Source organism: Diabrotica undecimpunctata, chromosome 3 (genome assembly GCF_040954645.1).
Source record: "Diabrotica undecimpunctata isolate CICGRU chromosome 3, icDiaUnde3, whole genome shotgun sequence".
NCBI classification, from domain to species: domain Eukaryota; kingdom Metazoa; phylum Arthropoda; class Insecta; order Coleoptera; family Chrysomelidae; genus Diabrotica; species Diabrotica undecimpunctata.
The window spans coordinates 5,626,251-5,650,841 of NC_092805.1; the positions used below are offsets into that span (position 1 = coordinate 5,626,251).

The window sequence follows — 24,591 nt, forward strand, 5'->3', positions numbered from 1 at the left end:
CTTCTTTGCTTATTTCTGGACCTGTCTCCTCTGGAAAATTATCACAAGGAGGCTGCCTTTGATCGTCAAACAGTTCTTTTATGTATGTCTGCCACTGTATTAGTTTCTCCTCGGTTTCCATCATCATATTCCCTTGTTGGCCTATAAGTACTTTCTGCTTCCTGTTTCTATTGTTGATCATTTCTTTAACTTTCTTGTGAAGATAGAACGAATCATATTTGGCTTCCAAGTTTTCAATCTCCTTATATTTGTCTTGTAACCATTGTTTTTTAGCGTCGCGGATTTTTCTTTTGATCTCTGTGGTAATTCGCTTATACTGTTCTTCATTTTTGCCTTTCGATAGTCTTCAAGAATTCATCAATAACAAAATTTCGTCACTCATCCATTCTTTCTGTTTCTTTGGTTTTTCTCTCTTCAGAATATTTTTAGCGGGCTCCAGCACGTTCTTTTTAATAATGGCCCAGTGTTTATTAATCTCCAGTTCTAGTATTTTCTCTGTCTTTTCAAGTTTTTCAAGATTTGTCCGAATGCTTGTTTCTACCTGATGTTTAATTGTTTCATTATTTAAACGATTGATATCTATTACTTGTTTGGGCTTAGGTGTTTGTACTCTTTCAAGTTTTATTCGGAATTGTGCCACTACTGGATTGTGGTCTAACCCTATATCTGCTCCTGGATACGGTTTCACAGATTCGATTGTGTTTTTATATCTGTTGTTTATGGTTATATAATTTATTTGATTTCGTATAATATGGTCTTTAGTATCTCCAGGAGATTTCCACGTGTATACTCGTCTTCTTGGTAGTTGATAAAATGTGTTTTTAATTATAAAATTATTTTCCTGGCAAAATTGCAACAGCCGATCGCCTCTTTCATTTCTTTGGCCAAGACCATATTTTCCAACCCATTTGCCACATTCTCCTTTCCCAATTTTCGCATTCCCGGTTACATGCATACATACATGCTTACGTATATCCGGTTCATTTCTTATAACATTAACTCGATAAAAATACACTGACCATTATAAGGCGGTGCACTTGTATCGGTTTTTAATAATGTGAACATTTTTTTGTAATTCATTTGAAAATAAAAGCGCATTTCTTTAAAAAGATAAAACAAAAAATATACTCTTATTGAAAATAAAAAATATTTCCTAATAAAATAAGAAATAATTCTTTATGCCCCACACTTTATGATTCAAATATTTGACCTTCTACAGTAGTATCCCAATCTGTCATAAAAACTTCTGCGAAAAGATGTAAGAGCTGTAATAGAGCTATAAAAGATGCTGTAATAGAATTAGAAACTTCTCTTATTCGGTTTTTTAATTCATCCAAATTTTGGGCTCTAGCCTCAGGATGCTCGTAGATGATGCTTTTTAAATGTTCCCAAAAAAGAAGTCCATGGGTGTAAGATCTGGAGATTAGTTTGATATTGTGTATTTAGAGACCTCTGTCAAGGGTAAGATATTTATTTTGATACCTTCCGTATTTCTTTATAGTTTGTTTCAGCTGTCACCTGATTGACACTGTTATTTTCTAATTTATTGAGGATTCAACATGGGTCAGAAGTTGACTCCAATGTGAGTTCTAAGTATAATACTAAGTACATTTTAATGTTGGTTCATTAGTTAGTCCGAAATTAGTATGTCCCAGTTAGCCCCGAATCAACAACATTTTCCCTTAGCTGATTATAGAATCCCTTATATATACAGGAGTTGGCTATACAGGAGGCCAAAGTCTAGTTAATCTGCTTTCCAGCTCAAAGATTGTACTTTTTTAAGAATTGGCAATGCAATAATACCAGGTAGGTATAAAGCAAAAATTTAACAATATGAATAAAAAATAAATATAGCGAGCTTTTTATAAACTTCTGCACACAAAATGAATATAGAATGAATAACACCTATTTTAACCATCAAGATCAACACAAGTATACTTTTTTCATAACAACATGACACAAATCAATGGTAGTTCTACCCCCGCCAGAAGATAATAGAGGAAGGTATTAGGGAATGATTTATTTTAAATACAGATTTATCACAATACAATTTACATTAATTATTAGTATTATATCGATTTTGTAAGAGTTTCTGAATATACAATGTTTTAGTTTTTCTTAAAAATAAAGGTTGTTTTGGCGAAATGCACTGTTCATTATCTCCTTTATGGTTGGCCATAGTCTCCTTAAGGGTAAGGTGACTATGGACAGAAGCACCTCTGCGAGATATACTCCCCCATAAGAACTGTAATCATTTTAACACAATGAAAAACTGCCTGGACTTTAGTTTATATGTATTGTATTTGGTAAAATATAGTATGGGCTTAAATTAATTTTCTAATCCTTGTTTTGATAGTATATCGAAAATCTGTCCAAAGTCACCCAGGCCTCCCCTACTACATATTGTAGTATTGTTTTATATGTAATTTATGCTGGGTCAAATGACACTTTAAAAACCTCTCATGGCCTTATAGTCTAATTATTTTTAGCATTTTTGAAAGATTAAGATGAATTAGCATAAGTATAAATTTTTGTGAGCATTGACTGTATCACTTGTGATAAATGACATTTCATGTCGCATATAACGTAGTGCCCGTCATCGCAGTCATTTAGTACGTGGCATGTGTAAAATTAGATATTAATAGCAAAGAAGATGTAGTGTTTGTAGTCGAATCATTAGTCGTTCGTTTGATATGCGGCGCACCACTGTGCAGAAAAAGGAAGAGTCTTTGCTTAATGAACCAGGCATAATTGACTACGTTAGATGCAAAATGGGAACACATCTCATAACTAACTGCTGGAGACAATGTTGTATATTTTGAAAGGTAACCTAATTAAAAACATAAAAAAGTATTCACATAAGAAAATATTTGCATAACAATTTTTATACAACATAAATACTTAACGGTTAATTTAGAAAATTAGTTACAAAATGTATACGCATACCTTTACGAGATTATATTGTTTATTAAGTACTTATATCTTTTTAGTTTCAAATTTGCAATTAGCAAAAAAATTGATCATAATCAATTCATAAAGAAATTTAAACTCTGTTTATATTTCAAAAAATTAAAAATAATAGATACATGGTAGTTTATAATATTTTATTTTTCAAATAAAAACAATATAAACGAAAGTCCAATTTGGATACCGGCATCGTTAATTGTACCTTTAGCATCCTAAATTGGACTGATGTTAAAAACTATATTTAAATATGAGGAACGTGTTAAAAATGTATATTAACATAACATAAACTAATATTGAACGTTTTGTAACTGATAAACTTAACCTATAGTTTTCGGAGCTTTCAGAACCACGCCAATTAGCAGCCTTCAAGCCCTAGCGGGAGAAACGCCATTAACTCTCAGAAGACAATATTTTTTAATGTGTTGTGCTACTAAATATCTCAGTGCAAAGGAAAATCCGTTTATAATAAGCCTAATAAGGAGCAACCCTCCAAATCTGTACTCAAATTATTGCTCTAGAAACTTACCTTTCAATGAACGAATAAATCGATTGGAATTCGATATACATCAATTAAGAGCCACTTCTACAAACAGATGCCAGTCTCCTCCCTGGAAAGTTCAAATAACAAAAGTAGATTTTACCTTACTTCTATCCCAAACATTCACACAATCCTTCTGAAATAAAACAACATTTCCGGTCTACCATCTCCCGATACCCTGAATTCAAACTAATTTTTACTGATGCTTCTAAAAGCAGTAATGGTGTAGCTGCTGCAGCTATTTTTGAAGACAACACCTCTGTCACCCGTCTAGCGAAGGAGTGTAGCATATATACTGGAGAACTGCAGGCAATCTTCAACGCGCTGAACCAATGTACCAGCAATGATATAAATTTTCTTATTATATCAGATTCTCTAAGTGCCTTAAATGGTGTCAAGGAGATGTATCCTACTCATGCCAATTTAGTATTAATAAAAGACATGCTATACAATGCCCAAACATGTGGTAAAAACATAACATTTTTATGGGTACCATCCCATGTTGGGATAAAGAGTAATGAAGCAGCTGATAAAGCAGCAACAGAAACTATCAATAACATGACAATTCCTATTATGCAAAACATACCAATCTCAGACCAAAAAACATTAATAAATACTTACATTAACAAAACCTGGCAAGTAAAATGGAACCATACAGAAGCAAAATTAAAAATTATCAAACCAGATGTTATTTCTGTTTTACTACCGCTCCCAGCTAAAAGACATGACCAAGTAGTTATTAACAGACTGCGGATAGGTCATACAAAATTTACACATGGATACATCATCTCCAAGAACCCTTAGCCGATTTGCCACACCTGTCAAATACCATTTTCAGTGCAACATATAATGATAGACTGTCCAGTGTACTCAACAGCAAAATCGATAGCAAAAATAAAACACAATTTGAAAGAAACTCTAAAAGAAGACATCAGTAATACAATAAATTTTATCAAAAATTGTAAACTGTATAACAAACTGTAACATAACATAAAATGTTTGTATTTTCCAAAACTTCTTCTTCTTCGCGCGACTAGGATTACTCCTGTTTGTCTCCCTCTTATTCTGTTTCAGTCGTTGTTAACTGTACATTATCTTTCTACCTTTTTGGCGGCCTTCCAACGGGTCTTCTGCTATACGGCTTGTTGTTTTTACAGATGTTCGATAATCTATCTGGTCCCATTCGGTTTACATGTTCGTTCCAGTATTTTTTTCTTGTTTTTATCCACCTGTTAATATTTTGAATTTAGCATTGCTCGCGTATACTTCAGTTGGTTTGTCTGTCTCTTAATGATATGCCCGCTATTGATCTTAATACTTTCATTTCGATATTGTTGATTTGTTGTTTCGTCTTTCTTGTATCGGTCCTTGTCTCCGTTGCATATGTTAGGATTGGTCTTACTGTTGTCTTGTATACCCAAAACTGTTATGTAAATTTTAATAATATACTGTGTAATTTTAATAATATACTTAAAGTGTAACTTTTCTATTCCGCAGTATATTCCGCAACCATGTTTGAATGCATTTTTCTTAAATATTTTGAAAGGGTCTGAAGAATTCAATATCCAACGGCTGAAGTCTGTGTCTGGTGTGATTTGGTAACTACAATAAGCTAATTCCATTATCCCTGGCAATTTGTAGAACTTTTTTAGGTTTTTACTGTGGATGCTGTGGCCGTCCAACAATAACAAAACAGGCGCCTCAGGGGTTGGCTTAACTGTTTCAATAAAATGATTAAGCCATGTCACAAAATGATCGCTACTGATATATCCAGTATCGCTAATAGTAACAATGCTACTAGGCAAAGCACCTAATGAAAGTTACTCTTGAAAATATTTTCTCGTAAAATTATCATAGGTGGTACAAACTGCCCTGCTGTACTAGCACAACACACTACAGTAGTATTTACCCCCTCTCTCCACTAGAAATGCTGCCAATTTGATGTTTTCCCTTCTTGTCTAATATTTTTTGACATTGCCGTTGTACGGTTGAGCAGCCTGGCTCATCGACGTTGAATATGCGTGTGGCGGTCTATTTTTTCTCTTCACACATTCTTTGTAAAAGTTCATAGAATTTATTAACTCGTGCTTTGCTAAATCCTGCAGCCCTTGCAATTGATGTTCTCTCGAACTGCCGTAACGATATTTCTTTATGTCTTGACATGAAGCCATAATACCACTTCTTGCCTGCCATAACTTGTGTTGAAATTGCGTTCTAAATTAAATATCCATGTTATCATATCTACTGATAACTTTAACATCCTAATATATAAGACTAAATAATGTAAACCAAATTGTAACATATAACTTTTAACGGGTTTTTACCCAGATATTTAATGGCTCAAAATATGTACACCTAAACATTGATGATGGAATATGGATTCCAAAAACGTTTTGTCTTCATGACATAGCCCGTTTGAGTTTTTTAATTTATATACCTTTTATAAAGGATTTTAACAAACATTTTTTGTGATACATGGTATACAGCCAGCTACAGGAACTTAGTTTCCTTTTGGATTTCGTCTCGGTGGTACATTGTGGTAGAGCAATGTCTCAAATATCAGTGTTATTTCTTAAAGTAAAATTAACTGTTTGTAATTTAGAATTTTTTAAAGAGAGACGATTAGTTAAAAACAAATTGAATTTTTTTTAGATATTTGGTAATCAAGAATGTCAAATTTACTAAAAAATAGTATTACTAGCAAATCAAACAGTATTAACTGCCATATTTTAAGAATATATTAGGTCTATAATATAAATTAGAAATAATATCGCACCGAAAACCGAGCCTTGAGGGACACCATACATCAGAGATTGTTTTTGAGAATCACACTGGTTGAAATGAACATTCTGATCACGATTTGACAAATACGAATCAATTAGTTAAATAGCATCACTACGAAAATTATAATAAGAAAGTTTCCTTAGCAAAATACTACGTATGACACAATCAAAATCCTTAGTGAGGTCTAAAAAAGATGCAAAAATTTTCAAACATGTGAGATCTAGTGAAATGATCATAGAAAGATCATTTCACTAGATCTTAGTGAAAAGATCTTAGATCATAGACGTGCTTAATTTAGTGAAACAACGTGAGCTTAAGTACCTCGGCCACGTAATGCGAAACGAAGAAAAATATCGAATTCTTCAACTCATTATGCAGGGTAAAATATTTGGCAGGAGAGGACCAGGACGCAGTCGTATCTCGTGGTTGAAAAACCTCCGACGATGGTTTGGGATGACCTCCGGGGAGCTGTTTCGCAGAGCAGTCAACAAAATCATGATAGCCTTGATGATCGCCAACATCCGGAGCGGATAAGGCACTGAAAAAGAAGAAGAAATGATTAATAGGAAAAGTTGTTGTTTCACTTTTCCGGAATCCAAACTGGTTTACTGCAAATAGCAAATAGTATTACATTCAAAATGTAGATTTTTTTAAAATTTGAAATAACAATAATTTTTTTACAAGAAAACGCAGCGAAATTATATGGAAAAATCATAGAAAAACATTAAAAAAACTGATATACCTGCTTCAAACGACAAAGTGAATGTGAATTGCTCTTAACCGTATTTACCACAATATCTGATTAAATATTATTTTACACTGTTGCAAATTTTCGTAGACTTTTCGGTTTATATTTTGCAATTTTTATATAATAGAAAATATTGATTACGGTATTCGCTTTTACTTATATTACTCCACCTTAAGGAGATTACTTATGGGAATTGATCGAGTCTCAGTAGCGTGAAGGCCCGATGTTTTATTCTAATTAAAAATATATCGTGTCTATACGTTCACCCCTCCAAACGACTTTCGGTAATTTAGTTACCACTCAAGCTTCAGAATATAATAGAAAATTATATATATATATATATATATATATATATATATATATATATATATATATATATATATATATATATAAGATTGTTATCATTTGCTCAAATGCACGTTTTTACAATTTATTAGATCCTATCTCCTCTTGAGCTTACCCCTACAAAACAAATATACTTAATACGATATCTCAGGGATCTTTTACTTACTATTTAACAGAAAACGTGGCTTCAAAGTATTTTTTATAGTTGCCCTTAAGAAAAGAGTAGACAATAGAAAAATAAATTTACAAAAAAAACTACCAAATTATAAAGCAAGTGTTATATATTTTCAAAATAAATCATGTATTAGAATATCAAATAAAAAATATACCATACACGATTATCAGAATATTGAAAAATTAAGCATCCATCAAATCACCCAAAATTATCAATAAAAAATTAAATAAACTTATATCCAAATCAAAGACCTCTTATTTTATTCTTTCATTTACTCTTTTACTAATGGCCCAAAAATGTTATATTTACTTTAATTTTCAATTAAGAGAAACAAACAACTGCAAACAAATAACTCCAATCTAAACAGATGGTCGTAGTTGATAGTCTCAGTTAACTAAATGACAAAACTAACCTTTTGTCTTCAAAACGGGTAACTCCACCTTATTCTCTTTCGATTGTGACCTGTCCACTTCACTCGTACTTCCAAATTTCTCCAAATACGCCTGCTCTCTCCTCTGCCTATGGTTTTCGATAAAACAATTCTACAACTGCATTAATATTTGCCCAACTCCTCACTCAAACTAACTCACACTTAACTCCAGCAACAACTCCTTCTAGACCTTCCTATGGATCTGTTTTTTTACTTACAGTATCTCATCTATTTCTTCAACTTCTTTTGCCTGTTACCACAGTTGAAACTCCTTCTACAAACACAAAATACAACATTTCACAAAATTTACTTTTTCTAAATTCCGCTTATTACCACCGTCGTATAAGAAAACTGTAGTGTCGTCCCCAGGTCTTCAACAATACCTATTTCTTCTCCTGGCAACACTTACATGGATCCCTAAAACCTCTCTTTATATTTTCTAAATCAATCAGAATGCATAAATATGCCTCTCATTCCAGCCGTTTTCTACCAATCAAATTTGAATGTTGTAACAAAAACCCACTGCTACCAAAACCCCATCAATCAAACATTTCTTAATAAAAGGTCTTAAAAATTTGTTTAATTTAAAAAAAAGATAAGTAAATAGTTTTATTTTAGGTTGCATTAATAATGGTTTGGCAGGCGCTTGTCGTCGTGAGGATCTTTGTAAAATGAGCTTAGATGATATAGAAGATAAGATAACCATGTTAGCCATTAAAATTCTAATTCTAAAACGAACATGGAAAGAACCTTTGTGGTTATTCGAGAAAATAACATTTCTTTATACAGAAAATATTTGTCATTACGTCAAGCAAACACACCGCATCGTAGATTATTTGTATATTTCAAAAATGAAAGGTGTACATAACTATTGGTATTCACACTTTTGGAAAAATCGCCTGCACTATTGCTGAATTTTCTTAATTACCGCATCCCAAAGAATACACTGGGCAATGTCTACGAGGGAGCTCAGCCATTTTACTGGCTGATAGTGCTAGATAGATTTTACTGGCAGAGAGATGCGTAGAAAATTCCTTAAGAAATAAAATTCACATAGCTTCACAATTAAAAATGGCCGCAACCAAGTTAATATCTTAAAAAATAGTAAAAGTACTGACACGTCTAACACTAATTTCAATACTGCCATTTCTGTTAATATTCCTAACAATATGATATATTGCCGGTTTGGCAAAGTCTTTGCGTTTGTTTTTGCGATAACATAGGCGTTACCACCTTCCCTTTCCATCGATACCTTGCACGTTGTTGTACGTTGAGCCGTTTAGACGTTACAAGCTTAGTGTCCTTTTGGCAATACGCCGCTATCTTAGTTTTTATATTAACGTATTTCCCCGTCTCCTACCCTTTTCAACGATACCTTGCATGTTGTTATACGTCGAACCGTTTAGACGTTAGCCGATATCTTGTTACGTCAGAGTGGGAGTGGAGGGGGTGTCTGAGGTGGCCCTTACTCTGCTCTAAGTAAGTAAGTAATTGTTATAATTGTGTAATTACTATTCATAGATAGATTTTTCTAATGTTGAATTCACGAGAGTAATTTTAAAGTGTTTAATAAAAGTTCATAAGTAAAGTTTATCCATATATTCTTTTTAACATACCAAACGTCTGCAGAAAAAACATTGTACGTAACATGATCCAAAAGTAATTTTACGAGACTCGCAGGATTCCAGGTCTCACCTACGGCTCGCCCTGGAAACTTCCAGCTCGTCTCGTAAAATGGATAGCGCTTATCTAAAAGGTACCAAGCGCCAAATTGCCATTTCTGACTTAATTACATCAACTGACTGATAATATTAAACTATGTTTATCTAAAAAGTCTCAAACACCAACTAAACATCAGAGACTTCTTTTGGTAAAGGTTACCAATTTGCGTGTTATGAATTACACTAAACGGATCCAAGCGACAAAAGATTTATCATGTGGATTCCTTTTGACATTCTTCATTTCAATCATTTGGTTTTCTTTTGATTAACGTGTTTTCGTAAGCTGCTTCTGATAATCCTGCTAAAATATATAAAATGAGCGGAAGAAGTGCTTTGATTTTGAATATGGCCCTAATAAAAGCAGATAGTGCATTGGATAATGACAGTATGACAGAGACTAAAGAGGTATGTATGTATAAAATATTTACTCAGTTTTAAGGTTAGAACATATTTAATTTTTTATATTAACAAACAATAGTAATTTCATATATTAATAATTTATATTATATGTATCATATTATTGTTATTAGATTTTTCAGAAACTGATGTGTTTATTATTTTAGATAAACAACTGTTTGGAAGCAAACTGTGTTGAAACAAATAATATCGATATCCAATTATTAGATTTGCAATAAGTGCCTGGTGAAACAGACAGTTCGAAAACTGAGGTATGTTAAATCTGTATTAAATTACATATTCTTTTAGATAATCGAGTGAAATGCTTGTAACGGTGTTAAAAATTCAACAATATTTTAGGTTCCTAGTTTTACCGCCTCTATTGATTGTATTCCAGACGAAGAGAATAAGCTTTATTTTACCGATTTTGAAGACTCAGGTAGCGAATTTGACCCGAAAGAAGCTATAGCTGATGAGTTTGAGTCTACAGACCAATAACAAGATGATGAACAAGAAGACGAACCACAACACCACGGGTCGGCCAATGAAAGGGAGCGTTGCAAAATATCCAGGGCAGACTTTTAAATCTAGAAAAAAATTAAAAGACGGCAACAAAAAACACTACACAGTGAAAGGAATCTAGAAGTAACCAAAAAAATAAATCGACTTTCAGTGTAAATGTACATTAAAATGTAATGAACACGTTTTATCCCCATAAGAGAAAAATGGATTCAACAATTCTGGGGGCTTGAATCCTATAATGCCCAAACTTTCTTTATTGCTGCTACAATAAAAGTACAAGGCATAAAAAGAAAAAGAAACAAAGAAAGCAACAGAAGACAAAACACTACGTAGTAGTGAAGTGAATAGTGATCAGTGCAGTAGTGTCTGCGTTCTCGGGAGACTGAGACCTCGGAAGCCCCGAAGAAGATATCAGAGAGGCAACACCGGTTCAACCCGGAAGACTGGTGAGTTTAATATAGCTCTAGGTTTAATTGTACTAACCGCGGAAATCTTTCCGAACAATATATATATATATATATATATATATATATATATATATATATATATATATATATATATATATATATATTGTTATGATTGTTTATTTTGAGTTCAAACTTAGTTTATTGAGCCAATAAAATATTATAACTTATCTGTTATCAAAAGTAAAATAATCCTTATATTACCTGTGTTCGATGGATTCAAAAGATTTTCTAGTTGTCTTTTATCGGGAGAGAAGAAAGGATAATAATACAAATATATTATATTACAAAGATTTACGTTTCTTTATTTTATATGAACGAATAAAACAATTATTAAATTCTGTCGTTATCTTATCAATCAGCATACAAGAAAATAAATCAAATTATTATGATAAGAAGATTATAAAGCTACATACATTTATATTACGTGAAAAACCAATTTTACTTAAAATTTTCTTTACTTAAAAAAAAGAAACCACAAAACTTTAAACTTTTGATTAGCCTAACAAAACCTCAATTCTTAAATTTGAATGCTAATGACCATGATGTCGAAACGATCCTTCACAGATATAAAATTCAATTGTACAAACACTTACAGTTTATTTTCTTCTTGAGTTGTATGTTGGAACATACCCAGAAAAATCCAGTCTCCTCAAAGATGTGATCTCCTTTTTTTGGCACCTCGGCTCCTTCTTTACGTCTCTGCAAACCTCCTGCAGACTACACAAAAAACACCTGATTCACTTCTCCAAACTCCGCTGCTTATTTATGACACCAGGACCTCCTTTTGTCAACTTGATGCCGTAAGAATACTTTCACATATACTTTATAAAAATGCCCACGGTAGATACAAGGACCTCTTTTAATCTACTTGTTATCTCCTTCTTCAAACTATTCACTTCTTTTCGTTACGCCGGTATCCAAACTCACGAACCACACCCTATCTTGAGACACACGACTGTTTCCTTTCGATGACTAAAATATGACTGACTTCTCCTGTCTCATCATCGACTCCCAAATTCCCATTTAAAAACGACCGTCCAATCAAAAAGCTTAAATTGTGTTTACTATGATATTGGAAAAGCCTAATTTCGGTTTCAGAGAAAACTAAATAGCTTACTTTAAAATTGGTTTTTTTCAATACATCATTTATACATATTTCAAAAGATTAGAATATGGTCATTTAATACTCGACTCTACAAACAATGAAGAGATTATCTTACAGGTAAAATGTCTTCTAATTCTAAACAAAGGTTTTTTGATAATTTTTTTTGCAACGGAAACAGGTCGTTTGCCAAACAAATTTCTATTCTTATCTACACTAAATCTTATCTTAAATTAATATATACAATTTGTTTATATTGATTATTAAAAATTTATTCCGATGGATATTTTTATTTGTTTTTCTTTGGTTGGGAAAGAAAAAGTATGACAATATATATATAATAGAACTTTACATAAACTTTAACTTTCGTTATAATTAAATCGTAGATTGAAAAAACGTGAGAATCCATTAAATGACATATGGTAATAAGATCCTGATAAGTATTAATAAGTACTAATTGACCTTAACAATTAAAGAGAATAAATAAGCTAGTCTAAAAAATTGCCCACGTCATAGTGATTAATAGCAATTATATGAATTTTTGTACAAGTTTCAGTATATTTAATCCTGATTTTAAGTTAGATAGTAATCTAGGTTGCCTCAAAATTTACGGTTGTGGTTTTGGTACTCTTTGACCTAGTAGAGACTACACAGTTTTTGTGTATTTAAATAATTACTGGATGACAACTATTAGCTATTTAAAAAATCTCCGACTCCTAATTATTTGGTTTTAGTAGTCCATTGAATAATTTTTCAAAATTACGGGTGTCAACTTTGAGACCTTTTGTATATTTATTTAATAAAATCATTTTTTAACATTATAAATATTGGATGCCAGGCTGATATCATTATTTATTTTATAGAAGTTTAAACTAAAATTGTGTAGAGATGAGAACAGCTGGAATATTCAAAAATTCTGTTTTTTAATTTAATATATTAAGAAAATTATTTTTTATGTTAAATTTCTATTAAAATAATTGCCATTTTAACTATACACAGTAGAATATGTTCAAGCAAGAACAAGTTTGGGACCAAACATCGAACAATTGAAGAACTCTAAAGGAGAACTTAAGAAGACCCGATATAAATAAAAATTAAGAAGAAAAGATAACACTCAGTAACACAAACTGAAAATAACCAGAAACAACAAAAAAGACCTAAGATGAACCATATCCCGACGGCAACTACGACGACAAAATTTTTTAAAGATGACTATATTATGAAGAAGATCTGAGGAAAGATAGCCACTACGCTATGTTGCTCAAAAATATAATGCAATAGAAAACCTTATTGGAAACCCGATGTTCTTTTTTTAAATTATTTTTAACATACAAAGTGCTTGTTCCATCTTCAATACCTTCTAAGCATTCGTGTTTTATGCCATTCAATGCTTCTCTTTTCTGTAGCCATTTTTTTATTATGATTATGATTGAATTTATACATAATATCAATCCAAGATAGATAACCTATTAGTTTTCTGTAGTCAACAGTACTTTTAATTACTGTTTTCAAGCTATTTGTGATGCCATACGTCTTTCAATGGTATATTTAGGACATTCAATTAGAAAGTGGTCTATACTGACTACTACATCACAAATTAAAAATTTTGGAGCTTCGCTGTTTGAGAATAAGTGTGTGTGTGTGTATATCTACTATGGCCCAGTCTGAGACGTGTTAGGATTACTTGAGATCTTCTGGTTGTAGCTGTTGGTTGTCATGAAGAAATATTTCTTTTAATCTGTATTAGTTTCAAAACCGAATTTAGACAAATTAATTTATATTTAAATGGGAATAAGCCACAATTAAAGGTTAAAATACGTTTATTGACGTTTCAATTTCCACTTCGGAAATCGTTCTTCGTTCCGAAGTGGAAATTGAAACGTCAATAAACGTATTTTAACCTTTAATTGTGGCTTATTCCCATTTAAATATAAATTAATTTAAAATGCCACAAGAAAATAGCTTCGAATTTAGACACTCCTGGTCCCTCACACTTACAATTTATTTCTGAAAAAGGCCTTTCTTTAAATCACTTGACTTGTCACACTCTGATACTCGACCTCTGATTCGTCGTTACCGATAGCATCGCAAGCACTTCTTCTTCTTTCACTTCTTCTTCTGGCATCATATCCCTGGATGGATCTTTGCCTGTCTGGCTATGACCTTCCATTCAGATCACTCTTTGGCCCTTCTCCTCCATTGTCTTATATTCATGGTTTTCAGTAGTCTTCCCCGTCATCCAACCATCTCGTCCTGGGCCTTCCTTTTTTCTGCCTTTCTACCGACTTACACTGTAACATCTTCTTTATCGTTTTCGTGTCTTCTTGTCACTGAACATGTCTTAGCCATGATAGTCTTTGATTTTTCACATATCTTACAATGTCATACACTTAATTCAGTTCATTAACCTCGTCGTTTCTCCTGATTCTTCATGTGGAGTCTTCCTATTGCACCGGGCCATATACTTTTCTCAGTATCTTTCTCTCCAATGTCCTGAGTTTGGCTTCCTCTTTTTTCGTCATTACCCAGGTTTCACAACCATAGGTTACTACGGGTCTAATCAAAGTTCTGTAGATATTTATTTTGGTTTTTTTTGTCTAATAATTTCAATGTCATCATTCTTTTATTAGCATAATATGCTAATTTATATTCCACTGGAAATACGTGCATTAATTTCGCTACTTACGGAATTCTTCTGATTGATTTCTGTGCCCAGTTATGTGAAGGCATCCACACGTTCAATAGTATAGTTGTCTGTTGCTATATTAATTACTATTTAAATGGGAATAAGCCACAATTAAAGGTTAAAATACGTTTATTGACGTTTCAATTTCAAAAGAACGATTTCCGAAGTGGAAATTGAAATGTCAATAAACGTATTTTAACCTTTAATTGTGGCTTATTCCCATTTAAATAGTAATTCATTTAAAATGCCACAAGAAAATAGCTTCAGAACAATGTTGCTATATTAGTTTCATTCTCAGGTGTTCTTTTGATGGTCACGTACTTAGTTTTTGTTTCGTTTATTTTAAGCTCTCTTTTTGTGCTTCAGGATCAATTTCCTTGAACGTTTCCATTAGTCGTGTCTTGCTTCTACTAATAATAACGACATCGTCTGCATATGTAGTAATTTGTACTGTTTTGGTATTTATATGGCCGGTTACATTGGTTTTTCTGATGACTGCTTCAAGAACTAGGTTGAACAGCATGGTTGACAGGTGCGTCTCCCTGCCTCACCCACATGTTAATATCAAACAGGGGAAACAGTTCTCCATCTACTCGAACTGCGGCTTTGGAACACTGCAACCTTATTTTTATGAGCCTGATATATTTTTTTGGTACACCTACATTTCGGAGATCTTCCAGCATTTTATTTCTTTTCACACTATCAAAAACTTGTTTAAGTCTATATACATATTATATAGTTCTATGTCGTATTCATAAGCTTTCTCTTGTATTGTTCTAAGTATGAATATGTTGTATGTAGTGGCTCTATTTGGTCTGAATCCATTTTGATAATCACCAATTATATTTTCGGAGTATTCTGACAATCTAGTGTAGATAATACCAGATAGGATTTTGTATATTACATTTAGCAATGTAATTGGTCTGTAATTCTGGAATTTCCTCTTATCTCCTTTTTTATATATTGGCTGTATAAGACGAACTGCCCATTCCTCCGGCATTTGCTCCTTGGTCCATACCAACTTTATCAGGTAACGGATTCTTCTCCAGAGTTCGGGTCCTCCATATTTTAACAATTCCGCCGAAACTCCGTCCGTTTCTGGCGCTTTCCTGTTTTTTAGTTTCTTTATTATTTGAACTACTTCTTCATAACTCGGATTTTCAATGTGCTCCTCCGCCGTCAAATATATTGTATATACATTTAGGTTTTCCTCAAAGTATTCTTTCTATCTAGTTATAATTTTTTGTTTCTCTGTTAGTAGTTCTTCGTCATTGTCTTTGCATATTGTCAATTTTGGTTTAAATGACTATAAGCTTTCTTTTATTCTTTTATAGATTTCTGCTCTCGTGGCTGTTATTATGTTCTAGGATTTCTTGTACTTGTTTTTTCAAAGCCTCTCTTTTTTTCTTCTGTATATTCTAGTCGGCTGTATTCCCTTTTTGTTATAAATTTATCTGCTATCTCTTGTGTTTCTTTGAAGTGGGTTAAGCCTAGCTTGCATTTTTTTCTCTCTGCAGTTCTGCATTCATCATCATACCATTCCGCATTTCTTTGCCTTTTGCTCCATGCCCCATTCTTCCTCTGCAGTATCTTTCTCTCTGATTTCGTTGATATATATTTCGCGTCGATAGTTTCGTTCGCAATAACATAAAAGTAATTATCACGTACGACTTTCCGTATTTAGATCATTGTTGATTTATATATAGAGTCGACACTTGATTTCTTTAACGAGGATTCATCCTCTAAACTTGCAATATTTTTCTAAATACGATCTTAGATTAACGTTATTCTATTTTTTTAATGAAATGTTAAAAGCTTGCCTTGGACAGATCTTCATTACATTGTGTTTTATAGTTGCTTAATGAACCCAAATTAAAAAAGTTTTTCAATGATTGTTGACTTTTTCGATAATTAAGTTAAGTTTAGGTGGACGTACGATCGACAGTGTTTGTTATTCGTTCCGCGAGTTGTAAGTCTTTTCAAATTATAAATGAAAAATAAATAAAACTTAATTTTATGAATATTTCTGGTTAAAGCCAGGCCCCACATCCAAGTGGATCAACTCAATTTGCGGAGATAAAGAATTGTTAAGAGCTCAGGTAAGCAGTACCTAGAAATAAACGAATAGACTTTGCATAATTACATTTAATGATTTTCGGGTTTTCCATTGCATAGTAAAGTAACCAAAATATGTAAATATATGTATTTAACACTTAGGTATATATGCACTTAATTCAAAAAATCTCTAAACATTAATCTATAATGTTAAGTTTTATTGTGAAGAGGATTGGTAAACACCCTGTATAATTATAAGGGCTTATTTTGACTTTTCTGTCATGCTCATAATCCGGTATGTAGTTATAATGTTCTTTATTAACTTTTTTTTATTTGAATGCGATGTTTAAAAACAAGGCAGTAAAACAGATTTTTACCAGTCACTCTACCGCTGATGCAGTATTTATATCTTACATGTATACAGCAGTTGCTGATCTACATCATCCGTTCGATTTTAACGATTCGTCGTAATGATTTGAGCAGAGCTGCAGGAATTTATGGAGAGTTTTCGCGTCAGCAGTCTGCAATGGTGGCATGCAGAAGTAATGCTCGGGTGCGAAGCCGGCTTTAGATCTTCTCCGCTCGCCATTGTCGGTCTTTCGCCGCCCAATTAGATAATATGATCGATGGATCAGGCTCGATCACGCGATCATCAACTCCATCGGCAATCAGTTAGAATAGGGATGTAATCGTCGAGTTGGGATAGGACGTGACTTTGAAATCACAGATACGAGGAAGTGCTATTATCTAGTTGGCCTAGAGCCGTTCCGTGGATAAAAAAGTATTGAATTACCATAGCGATAAAGAATAACTTAACTAAAAGTCATCATATTTTTCTCATTCTAGATTAGGCACCCTTACTATTCCTGTGGTTCTTTCTTTCAGGTTTTTGAGTAATTTGTCTAGTAAGTCTATTTTGATCTATTACGTTTATCTGTTGTTTCTATTTTGGTATCTGTACCTTTTTTGTTTTCATTTATTAAGTAGATATCAGTGGTGTACAAAAAACTTGTCCATGCACGGTAACGTTATTTTTGGTGCTATAAACGGGGAATTTACCAGGGGAATAAATGAATCGCTTATTTATGAATGGCCTCATGTGTTCACACATCGTTTGCTCATGATAAGCCTTACGTCTTGTTATTCCTTTACTAGATATTTTAGTTTAAAATTATTGTTTAATTATTAAGGCCTCACGTCATTGACAAGTGGCTTTTTATAATTAAAAGCACTATTGGCAACATTGCGCGGCCAGCTGATTGTTGACGATAGATGTTTTGGAGATTAATTAATCTCTTGTTGTTTTACGTTATAATCAACTGTTAAATAATAATAAAATAAAATAGTGTTCTTTAGTTTTCACGGATTCTGTGAAAAAATAAGTGATTCAACTTATTTTTTGAAATAATGTCAGAGAATGAAAGTGTCGATGCAATAGAACCACATAGCAAGAAGCGAAAGAAAGGTGTTCGTAATTCTGAAGAATATAAGGTGAATAGGATTAAAAAAGCTAGATGTCGTAATAAAGAATATATAGCTTAGTTCCACAACAATAACATGTTTCAAATGTTGCAGGTGCAGAATGAGATATTTCGAGAACTTATGTGAAAAGGACCAAGTTGAAATTTTATGCAGAGGGGGAGACTTTTGAAGCAAAAATGAAGAAGACTTTTTACCAGTCCCTAATTGAAGCAGAGCCCGTACAGAAGCAGAGGTCAAGATTAAAAAAAAAACTTCCGAAGATAAGGGTGGAGATGTTTGTTTTAAGTCCAAACATTTTATTGAGCATAAAAGTTCTTTTAAATACTAAATCTTGCTTCGGAACCTTGATGGGAGCAAGAATCATAGGAGACTTCACCACAACAAAAGGGTTCCTGCAGGGTTGTTCCGCATCTCCTACCCTATTCAAAATATACTTAGAGAAAGCCTTGACTACATGGAAAAGAAAATGAGAAGGCATGATGAAGAAACTACAAAAAGAATATACCAAGACTGGCCTACATATTAACCTCGCGAAAACAGAGTACATATCTACAAGTGAAGAAGACATAGAAGATCTACAGATTGATGACAACGTAACAATTAAAGGAAAGGATAGATTCAAATACTTGGAGTTTATAATTACGAAAAAGGCAACAACAGAGGAAGAAATTACACAAAGATTAGAACAAACAAGAACAGCAATCCGACAACTTAACTCAGTATGGTGGGATAGACACCTAAATATGAAGACAAAAACACAGATTTATAAAACTTTAGTGCGAAGTATTATGACATATGGGACTGAAAATTGAATCATAAACAAGAAAAACAGCAGTAAGATAGTAGCAACAGAGATGGAATGCCTGCGAAGATGCTGCAGAGTAACACGAATGGATAGGAGAAGTAATGAAGAAATAAAGCAAAGAACATCAATAGAAACAGATATAGAACTCTTCTTCTTCAAGTGCCATCTTCGTTCCGAAGGTTGGCGATCATCAGGGCTATACGTATTTTCGAAACTGCTGACCGAAACAATTCGTTGCTGCTACAGCTATACCATTCCCGTAGATTCTTTAGCCAGGAGTTTCGTCTTCTTCCTATGGACCTTTTTCCTGCTATTTTTCCTTGCATAATTATTCGAAGCAGTTCATATCTTTCGCCTCTTGTAATGTGTCCCAAGTATTGCAGTTTTCGTTTTTTGATCGTAAATATGACTTCCTTTTCTTTATTTATTCTTCTCAAGACCTCGACATTTGTGACTCTCTCGGTCCATGATATTCTCAGGATTCTGCGATACATCCACAGTTCAAATGCCTCTAATTTTTTGGTATCAATCTTTTTCAACGTCCATGACTCCATTCCGTAGAACAGCACAGAAAGTACGTAACATCTCATCAGACGAAGTTTCATTTCAAGGCTCAAATCTCTTCCGCAGAACACTCTCTTCATTTTGGTAAATATGGATCTGGCTTTTTCTATTCTTTTTGTTTTTCTTTTTTTTTTCTTTTTCTTTTTCAGATATAGAACAAAAAAGACTAAAGTGGTATGGACATGTAAGAAGAACTAGCGACAGCAGATGGATAAAGAGAATAACCGAATGAAGCCCCATAGGAAGGAGGAAAATAGGACGAATCCAAAAATCCTGGAGGAACGAAGTAGACGACGCCATGAGTAAGAGAGGCCTAAACGATGAAGAATGGGACAGCAGAGAGAGATGGAAACGGTTGAGCAAGGGAAGGCAGTGAATACTGTAGAATCCTTGAATATATATATATATATATATATATATATATATATATATATATATATATATATATATATATATATATGTTTGTTTTGAGGTTTCCGCGGGAGCTATATGTGCTGTCACTATTTTTCCGGGTTTGACTCCGCGTTGTAAAATGCTGGTTTTCTTGAAAACCATTGTTTTGGCGACGTTTCGGCAAGGTCTCACTTGCCATTCTCAAGCCTGGTGGAACTACTTCTCGTCGTTACTCGATTAGTACTGGTCGACTGGGCATTTCGGCGCTCGTTTAAGTACTCTCTCGGCGGCGCGCGGGCTCTTGTGATTGGTCCTGCCTGTGTGCGAGTGGGCGGGGCCTTGTCTGGCGGTTTCGCTGTTTGTTTTTTCTGTGCGTTAACTGAAGTTGAATTTTTTTGGACGGTTCTTTGCAGAGCTGGTTTCCAAGTTGTTGGAAGTCTTTGGGCATCATCTCGAGTGTTTAGGTTATTTGGATATTTTTCTATTTCTATGGCTTCCCTGATTATTCGCTTGGTTTTGTGTTCGATGTTCGCTAGCATTGTTGTCTGTTCTAGATCGATTGTGTGTCCTGTTGTTAGGGCATGTTGTGCAAGGGAAGATGTCTTTTCTTGCTTTGCAATAGCGTTTCGATGTTCTTCTCGTCTTACTTGAATTCTTCGATTAGTCTGTCCGATGTAGGATTTGTCGCAGTCTCCACAGGGAATCTTGTACACTCCTTGGTTTTCTAGTGGGATTTTGGTTTTTGCGGAGTTAAGCATATTAGCAATTTTCTTATCCGTGTTGAATATTGTCTCTATTTTATGTTTTCTTAGGACTCTACTGATTTTTTCCGTAGTGCCCTTCACGTACGGTAAAATCGTCTTAGCAATAGGTTTTTCTTTTTCTTCTGTTGATTCTTTGCTTTTTCCTCCTTGTGCCTTTTCAATTGTGTACGTGGTGAAGCCGTTTTTTCTTAATGCTGTTTTGACCGTTTTCATTTCTTTGTTCCTGTGTTCTTCATCTGTTAATCTTTCTGATCTTATAGTCAGGGTTTTGATGACTGACTGCAGTTGTGCAGGATGGTGGTGTGAGTCAGCGTGTAGATATCTGTCGGTGTGTGTTGGTTTTCTGTATACCGTGTATCCTAAAGTTCCATCTGTTTTCTTTATTATTAAAACATCCAAAAACGGTAGCTGTTGGTCTTTCTCTAGTTCCATAGTAAACTGAATTTTGGGGTGGATGGTATTAATGTGATTTAGGAATGTATTTAGTTTTTCTTCCCCATGTGTCCAGATAATGAAGGTGTCGTCCACGTATCTCAACCATAGTTTCGGTTTATACTCTGCCGTTGTTATTGCTCGTATTTCTATTTCTTGCATAAACAGATTTGCTATCACCGGTGACAGTGGTGAACCCATGGGTGCTCCCTCGACTTGTTTGTACCTTTGGTCTTTGTATATGAAATAGGTGTTGTTCAGGCAGTGTCTCGTTAGGTTTACTGTATCCGGTGGTATTGGGTATTTTTTTCCTATAATCTCTAACGATTCTTCTACTGGGACGTTAGTAAAAAGTGACACCACGTCAAAACTCACTAGCAAATGTCCCGGGTCAAGAGTCACGTCCTTTATACGCTCGATGAAGTGGCCTGCGTTCTTGACGTAAGAATCCGCTTCCTCTGCGTACGGTTGTAACTGATTGGCTAAGAACTTTGCGAGCGGCTGTGTGGGTGATCCGATTGAACTAACTATTGGTCGTAGTGGCATCCCAACTTTATGAACTTTTGGTAAACCGTAGAGCTTAGGGCACCTAGATGATTTTTCGCGTGGAATCAGCTTGGGCTGATCCTCCTTTTTTATGTTTGAAACTTTGATCTTGGCCTTCGTTGTTTTTTCTAGATACGTTGTTGGATCTGTGGCAATTTTTTCGTATGCTGTGTCGTTTAGAAGATCTGTTAATTTTTTGTCGTAGTCATCTATATTCATTACTACCGTGGCGTTACCTTTGTCCGCTGGAAGGACGATTATTTCTTTGTTTTTCTGCAAATCTCGCAACGCCTCTTTTTCCTCACGTGTTAAATTTCTTTTCGGTGGTTTGGCTGTCCGTAATATCTGCGATACGTCTTGGCGTATGATCTCAGCTGTTTCCGGAGGTATATTGGCAATGGAACTTTCTACTTCGCTGATAATGTTTTCAACAGGGATTCGTGCGGGTGCTACGGCGAAATTAAATCCTTTTGACAGAACACTCGTTGTGGCCTCATTTAATTCGAGATTCGAAAAATTGTAAACCAATTTGTGTGTTTCCGTCGGTGGTGTTTCCTTTTTTCTCGGTCTTTGTTCGGCTGTTAGACTATTGAACTTTTTCAGTTGTTTTATTTTTGTTAAGTCGGCGTTTGTCTCTGCTCGGAAGTTGGATAGTGTTTCCAGTGTATTCCATAGTATTGGATGTAAACTATTACTTAGAACTAGGTGTAGCTCTAGTAATTCTGAATTGACTTTGTCGATATCCCGCCTCGTGTCATGGATAGCTTCCCTAATAAGTGCAAAACTGGCCCTTCTTAAGATGTTTTTAGTTTTATGAGTCTTTTTATGAAACGTAAGCTTCATGCTTTTAGGAATTATGTCCTCGTCGCGGCAGCGTTCTAAAAAAGTGAGATTACACAAAAGTGTGCTTCGTTTGGATCGTAGTTTTTCGTATCGTCTGATGTCTGGTAGAAATTCCTTCCCGTAAAGGTTAATTATGTTTGTTTTGAGGTTTCCGCGGGAGCTATATGTATGTATATATATATATATATATATATATATATATATATATATATATATATATATATATATATATATATATATATATATATATATATACCTTGCTTCGTAAGAAAAGTATCAACGTCTGAAAAAACGCTTTTTTGAATTTGCACAATATTGGTGAATAAAAAGTACGAAGACTGCAAAATCTTCTTATGAAAGATGAGTTTCCTAGAGATTTAAGAGACCAACAGATAAATCGGAAGACCCTTCCAAAAGATTATACGGATCTTGTAAAAGAACACATTCAGTCATTCTCACTGAAAACAAGTAACTATTTGTCTAATTAAATAAAATACTTGATGCTAAGCTGGATATAAAAAAATGTTCAATTTGTTATAAGAGAAATATAACGAGTTAAACGTGAAGAATAGTTTTTGCTATAAACTTTTCAAAGAACATTTAAATTATAAATTTGGAAGGCCCCAAATTGACACTTTTTGTGTCAATTTGGGTTTGTGAATGTGAATGTGAACTGCTTAATACTAGAATAAAAAATCCTCAGTTAAACGAAACAGCCAAACGAGTTGCAGTTGCACAGCTACTTGTGCATAAGAGGCGTAGTAAAAAGTTTTATTCACCCCTTCAACAGATAAAAGAATTCTGTGCCGAACATGAAAATACGATGCTTTTATGTTTTGATTATACGGCAAACATATCGCTTCCTACGGTTCCAGTACAGGACATATATTACCTTAGACAACTGTCTGTCTATTCTTTTGGCATTTACAGTAGTAACAATGACACTGCAACATTTTATTTATACCACCAGGGAATTGCTGGAATGGAAAATAATGAAGTTTGCTCTTTCTTAAACAAGTATATTGACGAGAATGTTCCAGCTAATATAAATAAGTTGTACTTATACAGTGACAACTGTACATAACAAAATCACACGATAATTAGGTTTTTAATGCAGCTTACAGATAGTGAAAAATTCGAAACAGTTGTCTTTAGACTTCTAATAAGGGGTCACTCCTATTTGCCATGTGACAGGGTCTTGGGCCTTGTAAAACAACACCTGAGGAAACATGGTAGATTCTACACTTACATCAGAAATAATACTTTCGTCTACAAAACAGGGGAAGTTTACTGTGGATTTAGTGGAAAATGCAGATGTTTTGGACTTTTAAAGTTGGTAGCCCAAATCTTACAAGAAAACTACTTTTTCAGAAGAAAGTCAAATTGGAAAAAACAAAAAAAAAGAAAATGTTCACTATTTCTTCCTACTACGAATTTACTTGCGAAAGATTTAAAATACGGAGTGGTTGTTGTATCTTATTTTATCGGGGGATTTCTTAAGAAAACCTTCAAATTATTATCTAACCCATTGTGTATTGCTGAGCCATCTCCCCCTTCTCCATAAGCAAGAAAAACTCATAAAGCAAAGGTAACAATTCATCAAGAGAAAATTATTGACCTGAAGAAACTTTTTTACTCTTCACTATAAATAAGTATTTTTTATTTTCCTTTATTCGAGCCATTGCTTTTAAATTTTTTATGAATTTACAGTTAGCAGTATCTTTTTTTGAACGATTATATATTTAATAACGACACTTCAAACTACATACTATATATTTTTGAATAAAGCTATAAAAATCACAGTTACTATTTTATATCCCATCTCT

At 33.7% G+C, this 24,591-nt stretch overlaps 1 protein-coding gene across 1 annotated transcript; it reads right to left on the reverse strand.

Moving 5' to 3' along the window:
- Positions 1 to 346: 346 nt before the first annotated feature.
- Positions 347 to 22,765, reverse strand: LOC140435443 (uncharacterized). Its single transcript, XM_072524176.1, has 2 exons — positions 21,501 to 22,765; positions 347 to 710 (listed from the first exon to the last, which is right to left on the reverse strand). Exons 1-2 carry the CDS (start codon positions 22,763 to 22,765, stop codon positions 347 to 349), a joined length of 1,629 nt encoding a protein of 542 aa, XP_072380277.1.
- Positions 22,766 to 24,591: the final 1,826 nt, after the last annotated feature.